Here is a 7,284-nt window from a genome sequence, read left to right as displayed (position 1 = left end):
GCTTGGCTGGGAGCGTTCATCTTTCGGGCAAAGGAACCCAGCTGCCTGGGAAGCAGGAGGTGGGGCAGGGAACCCGAGCCCGACGAGGTGACCCACGCGGGACACACAATAGGGGGTTGTTCTTTGTGCAAAGACTGACACCTTGAGGACACCGTCGGGGGGAGAGGTGCACCAGCTAGGTAAGACTGTTGCCGACAAATCCTAGCGAAGCACCGCAATCTGACCACAGCGCAGGGCAGGGAATGGAACCATTGCGAAGAAAGCCAGGGACGGAGGCAGGATAGGTGTCCCCCGCCGCAAGGCCTGACCAGCGCAGCCACTAGTCCGACCCACCGGACCAGAGAGCAGTCAGGGATCCTGCGCTAACTCGGCCCCTGCCTGCCCTACCTCTGCCGGGTCTCTGCGCCGAGGCCGAAGCCGGCGCAGCTCCGGGAGAGAAGCGCGGTCACACTGGGCATGCTCCGCGGCGCTCGCCGCCCCGTCCCGCCGGCGCCCCGCCCCTCCCCGCCCCTCCCCAGGCTCGGCCGCCCGCCCCCCGCCCGCCTCCCGCCTCCCCTCCGGCTTCGGAGGCGCCCGGCTCTCCCGGCGGGGCGGCGGAGGGGGCGGGCTGGCCGGCGCACGGTGATGTGGCGGGACTCTTTGTGCACTGCGGCAGGATACGCGCTTGGGCGTCGGGACGCGGCTGCGCTCAGCTCTCTCCTCTCGGAAGCTGCAGCCATGATGGAAGTTTGAGAGTTGAGCCGCTGTGAGGCCAGGCCCGGCGCAGGCGAGGGAGATGAGAGACGGCGGCGGCCGCGGCCCAGAGCCCCTCTCAGCGCCTGTGAGCAGCCGCGGGGGCAGCGCCCTCGGGGAGCCGGCCGGGCGGCGGCGGCGGCAGCGGCGGCGGGCCTCGCCTCCTCGTCGTCTGTTCTAACCGGGCAGCCCTCTGCTGAGCGGCTTCGGAGAGAGACGGTGGAAGCCGTGGGCTCGGGCGGGAGCCGGCGCAGGCTCGGCGGCTGCACCTCCCGCTCCTGGAGCGGGGGGGAGAAGCGGCGGCGGCGGCCGCGGCTCCGGGGAGGGGGTCGGAGTCGCCTGTCACCATTGCCAGGGCTGGGAACGCCGGAGAGTTGCTCTCTCCCCTTCTCCTGCCTCCAACACGGCGGCGGCGGCGGCGGCACGTCCAGGGACCCGGGCCGGTGTTGAGCCTCCCGTCCGCCGCCGCCGCACCCCCCCTGGCCCGGGCTCCGGAGGCCGCCGGAGGAGGCAGCCGCTGCGAGGATTATCCGTCTTCTCCCCATTCCGCTGCCTCGGCTGCCAGGCCTCTGGCTGCTGAGGAGAAGCAGGCCCAGTCGCTGCAACCATCCAGCAGCCGCCGCAGCAGCCATTACCCGGCTGCGGTCCAGGGCCAAGCGGCAGCAGAGCGAGGGGCATCAGCGACCGCCAAGTCCAGAGCCATTTCCATCCTGCAGAAGAAGCCTCGCCACCAGCAGCTTCTGCCATCTCTCTCCTCCTTTTTCTTCAGCCACAGGCTCCCAGACATGACAGCCATCATCAAAGAGATCGTTAGCAGAAACAAAAGGAGATATCAAGAGGATGGATTCGACTTAGACTTGACCTGTATCCATTTCTGCGGCTGTTCCTCTTTGCTTTTCTGTCATTCTGATAACGTTGGAGTAGACGGATGTGAAAAATTTCCGTAGTTGGGGGTGACTATAACGTTTAATCCTGGTCGCATTTTTAGATCGTGTATTTTCTGTCTCTTGCAGGGTGTTCAACCTAGGGAGTGTTCAGCTAGACGGAACTCATGCCTGCTTGCAAGTGTCAAGGCACGGGTTGGTTTCTTGTCTAGCTCCGAGGTCTCTTCTTAAAATCTATTGTCCGTGAATGCAGAGTACTGTACATTGGATTAACGAGCTCGTTAATCCAAGTCTCCTAAATGAACCAAAAAAATAGATGCTGTGAGGTTGTGCATATTTCGATTAGATCATGACTTAGGCCCTAGATGTAGGGTGTAGATCAGATTAAAATGAAAGTCCGTGCCGCACGTAGGCATATTGCCTCAGAATCTTGCAGTGATTGTTAGTTTCCTGGGTTGCGTTGGTAGATTTTTCTAAAATGTGACTTGTGAACTGATTTGCATAACTTTATAGGCATAACCACCCTCGGCATAGATGGTGCACATTTGAGGGTAAAAGCAGGTTTGTGTGTTTAAACTGAGGTAATTACGACTTTGGAGCTAGATTGAGAAGTTTTGTAGTTTGCGACCAACAGTGGCAGAATATGTGTTATTATTGGACCTTTTAATAGAACTTAGTTAAATTAGACTTTGTTTCCTGATGAGACGTGGGATGGGGGCCTGAGATTTGTGTTTCAGTGGTGTTTAGCATTCATTTGGCTTTGCCATACGTGATAGGCTAGAGATTGAACAGTTTTTGACCCCAGATGATGATGCCCGTGTGAATTCAAGGAATATTGTATGTGGCAAATGATTGCAGAGGTTAAAGCTCGGCTCTCGCATGAAATTTTAAGTATTACCGTGAGCTAGAATTTGCTGTTGATGTTTTTTAAGTTTCAGGTGCTTTGACCCGTTGACTGTCCAGGAGTTTTACCCTGATTTGTATAGAATGTCAGTGTAACTGTAACTACCCAGAGATTCTAGCAAAAGTGGCTCACTGGCTTCAGACTGTCAGTAGGCTAGCTTTTTAAATGCAGCAAATTACTGAGTCAGCTCGTTGAATAAGACAGAAACCCAAGAATTTTTTAACGGTGTATAGTTCTGATTGTCTAAAACTTAGTCCTTTGTACTTCAGAAGTTCGCGGTTATCTTAAAGCATTGATCTTTGCAGTTTCAGGTATGGTACTGGTTTTGATCAGGCATAGGAAGAGAGCCCTCCTTTTTTGGAGGAAGTATTGACAGATACTGAGAGCTTTTGGGAGGCTGGTGTGTCAGGTGTGTGAAAACACAAGTTGCTTGTCTGAAGTGACAGGCTTGAAGATCTATTAGGCCTTTTGTTAACAACCCCCAATTTTTTTCCAAGAGACTTGTAACAATGAACAATATTTAGTTAAAATTAAGTAATTGTGTAATTGTTAATAATGTATTCTTGGTAAAAGTTATTTCTTAGTAAATATCAGTAGACATTTTCTTAAGGCAGAAGGGCAGCAACTTGCCTATACATGTCCTGCTAATAATTAGAGCATTATGGAGAGGACTTTTTTTTTTAAAGTAAATAAAATGTTTTCATTTGGAAGAGGTTTGATTTTTTTTTTTTATTGCATTAGTGGCATATAAACATGCACAGCTAATTTTGGTCGAGTTTTTGTTCTGAAATGAAGATGGAATTCACTGAAGAACTGGCTTCAGAAACAGGCTAATTTTCTGTTAAAAATACACTTTGAGAGGCATCTTTAATTTTCGAGTTTCCATTAATTGATAAAGCTTTACTCAGGATGAACTTGACCTTTTCTGAAAGTAATTGGAAAAAATTCTGAGGTATTATTTGTTTCAAGGCATTTTACTGTTGGTGAGAATTAGTGGTAGTAATCTAGATATAGGAGGAATTAGTCAGGTATCTATTTAATTAAAAAAATAGGTCCTCATTCAAGAAAAATCTGGAAAGCTTGGTAGTCGAGCTTCTCTTAGCTTCCACAGTAGACTTATGCTTTTCCCACTTGATTTAAAATTGCCAGGGGTATTGGACCTCACGATTGTTTCGCCAAATTTTTATGTATGAGCAGTGACATGATTGCAGTTCCTTATTTGATTTCATAATACGTGGGCTTCTGCGCATGTAGTCTATGTGACTTAAAAGTCTACAGCTGTACTTTTAGTTATGATATGCGTGGAAAGCAGTATCAAATAGTGCATCAAATGATTAATTTAAACACTTAATTTCTAGAGTTGTGGTTTTATTGAGCCAAACGTTAATATGAAAAAGAGTCAGGAGGAGGAAAGTGGGTGAAGGCCTTGCTCTTCTGAGAGTTGTTCTCCCAATAATTCTGATAAGCCAGAGGGCTTGCTTGATTCCTTATCAGTGTGTTCTGTGTTCGGGGGCAGGAATGAAAATGCTCTTTGAAGACTACTGCTGGTCAGTGTTGTCACCGAAGCTGGCCAAATTAAATTCCTTTATGAAAGTAGTAAGTGGGATATTTTTATTTGCTGAAGGGTTAACAGTGATGTACTTTCAGGAAAGTCGAGGAAAATTGAGTCTTAAAATCTTTTGCAAAATTGTATTGTAAGAATTCGTTGGTTGGATTTTATTCTTAGCAGTCTGGAAAACAGACTCTGTGAGATTGCGAGGTTTTGTGTCTTTGAAGCACACGCAGAGGCCCAGCCTTCTGTGACAGTTTGTGTGGTAGATGTGGTGTGCTTCCTTTCAAACACCAATCCGCTCGGGACAGTAGAACCTTGCAGTGATTGCTAATGTTAGCTGTTTGTTACAAGCGAGTAATTGTTGAAAGTAATTCTAGTTTTTTTTTTTTTAAAGATTGTACAATCTTTAAAAAAAATCTTTAATCTTGCCTTTTTTGTAGTCATCTGTTTCTTTCCTGAAAAACATGACTATGTAATTGCTGTATAATAGATTGAAAATTTAATTTTCCCTAAAACTTACTTAAGAATAAAATGCGTCAAAACGAGTAATTTTCAGTTATATATAATTCGATATAAGGAAAAGCAATTTCATTACTGTCAGTTGTAAAAGTTGACACAGTATAATGATGCAGGCTAAGATTGCTTTTAAAGTATTAATTAAAGGTTAAATAATTCAAGTTAAATATGACATTACCATGTTCATTTTATACTTGGTTTTAGAAAGTGGAGATTCATTGCCTTTAAAATTTTTATTTTAGTAACAGAAGAAAGACAGTGTATTCTAATTTTTGTGTGGAACGTTATGTCTAATTCTCATAATTATGTAAAATATATATCAATTACAAACTAGCTTAACTTCTGGAAATGAATTCAGTTCGTTCAGCTTGAACGAATGTTACAACTTGAAATTTGTCTTCGTGTGCTTTTCTTTCGTTTGTTTGTAGCTTAACAGTATTAACAATTTTTAAGCCGCTTCTAAAATAGTCACTTTGATGACTTTATTAGGAAATTATTCATGCAGGAAAGAACAAAGTTTGAATATTGTTTTCAGTAAATACTCAGTTTTCAATATTTTATTTTGTAGTTAGTAAGCCCAAAATATAGATGGTGTTTTTATATTGATAATGTATTTGAATTCATAGTTGGCAAAGATAAACTTAGAAGCCTGTGTACATAGGACAGTTTTTCATTTCCATGAAATCTTAGGCCTAGTCCATCTTAGAAGAATTTAGTTCCAGAAGACAGTACTAGTTATTGGTACAGCTTAAGAAATTTATTGGATAGTGTTTTTTCTTTTTCCGTAGAAACTACTGGCTCATAAAAGAGAAGTTTTACTGCATAGAGCTGGTGATTCTTGAGTTTTGTTCCTTTTTTTTTCACCCTGTAGATAAACTATTTGCAGAATTGGCTTTGTGATCTGCATTTAAGAAAAGTTACACGAATTTGTTCTAAAGATCAGGATTTAGGTCATTTGTATGATTGTATCAGAAATGATTTTGTAAATATTCATTACTTTTTGTAGTTGCTTCGTGCGTGGTCAATTTGAAATTGATGCAGTTGCTCCTGGAGCTATCACTGATAGAGAGGATAGATGAAATAATAGCGTTTACTCATCCTTTTTATAGGTCATGCAGCCATCGTATAACTTTCTTGGTTAGGTGCTTAAAGGTGTTTGGATATAGGCATAATTTATTGGTTCTCTTTGTATTGAATATATTGGAAAAGATGAAATTAGGATATTGGGTTTGTTGCTTCACCTAATTTTGTATTCCTTGGTTGCAGAAGGGGCGCTAGCAGTTTCATCTTTTAAAATGAATTGTACTGGAACAAAATGACTTTCTTAAGGGAATGTTGTTATCACAGTAAACGTGATTTAGGAATGAATTGATTTTGGCAGGGAAGTTTCAGTTTTGTTCAGAATAGCACACTCTTCCATTGCAATGGTTGGCATTAGGACACTTGTAGATGTCTTTACAGTATTAGACGTGTACACGTTGGCAGTGTTGAAACTTTGGAGAGATGGCATTGCAGTTGAATACCTTTTGCTAGCAAAGAGTCTTCTTTACCTATATGTATATGGTGTGGAAAAGACTAAATATGCTATGTTTTGTGTAATTAGTTAAATAGTTATCATCAAAAACCAACCCTTTACGTATGAACAGTGATTCTAACTATAAATATTTGAATTTTCTGTGTGTATAGTATGTATTATTATTATTCTAGAAAATGGATTTTTCTCCTTATAGAATAGACTGCTTTGGAGTTCATTTTAAAACATGATTGAGACTTTTTGGAGGTCATTTTAGAACATTTAAATTACATTAAAATACAGCAGGTTTTGTCTACACTCTGAAGTTATACATTGTTTCATCTTAGTTTTAGGCAGACAGGGTGGGCTGGGGCCAGCTGCCTGTGCTGTAATCTTGGCTCTGTCAGTTAGTAGCTGGATGTCTCTGTGCTATTTAATTTCCTCAGTCTTATTTTACCTGAAATAAGGGTAGGATAATGGTACCCACCACAAAAGTTAATCTTCATTAAATGATGGAAATATCTGGACATAGTGACTCATTCCAGTGAGGCGGAGGCAGGAGGTTTTTTGGTAAGCCTTAGTGCAGCTGGATGGACTGCATAGTGAGTCTGAGGCCATCCTGTTGTACACACTGTGTGCCAAGTCAGCCAGGGGTCCATAGTGAGACCCTGTCTGAACAAGAAACAGACAGTACCATAAACAGTGCCTTACTATGGTGTCTACCTCATCATAAAGACTTCTGTCACAGCTACTACTCTTAACAATTTCCCAGATGTCAGAAAATTTTGCATTTTCGTTTCTAGAATGAACAGTGTTTGTTCATGAATTTGCTCAGTTTGAGACCTGTTGCAATTTTAATTGATTCAAGATATTTTTTTTTAAATGGCAGATTCCTTTAGGAATTTAATTTACTGTTTCCTCATGGAGTTGCTCAAAATGAAGTTTATCGAGCTCATCAAAAAATGTTTGCTTTTAGCTTTTACGGGAAGGTGAAAACTTTCTTTTGGTTTAGCATAGTGAATTTAAAACTCTTTATCTGTTGTAAGATTAATTTTTTTTAATATTTGTTTTTAATTGAGCTATACAATTTTCCCTGCTTCCTTTCCTCTCTCCCCCATTCCCTTCCACCCTCTCCCCTAAATTTTCTTTTAGTACTCTATAGATGATTGAAATATATAACATC

The 7,284-nt window shown here is 43.0% G+C and overlaps 1 protein-coding gene across 1 annotated transcript in view; it reads left to right on the top strand.

The window, feature by feature from the left end:
• The first annotated feature begins 775 nt into the window (after window positions 1-775).
• Window positions 776-7,284, top strand: part of Pten (phosphatase and tensin homolog) — a 70,798-nt gene continuing 64,289 nt past the window's right edge. Inside the window, exons 1-2 of the mRNA XM_041661345.1 lie at window positions 776-902; window positions 934-1,596. Coding sequence (XP_041517279.1) covers window positions 776-902; window positions 934-1,596 — 790 coding nt within the window. The remainder of the gene's footprint in view (window positions 903-933; window positions 1,597-7,284) is intronic.

Source organism: Microtus oregoni, unplaced genomic scaffold (assembly GCF_018167655.1).
Source record: "Microtus oregoni isolate MIOR12 unplaced genomic scaffold, Mior012 000012F_ref0000307, whole genome shotgun sequence".
Classification (NCBI taxonomy): Eukaryota; Metazoa; Chordata; class Mammalia; order Rodentia; family Cricetidae; genus Microtus; species Microtus oregoni.
The sequence above is the reverse complement of the archived record's forward strand: the minus strand, read 5'-3'. Positions and strand labels throughout refer to the sequence as shown.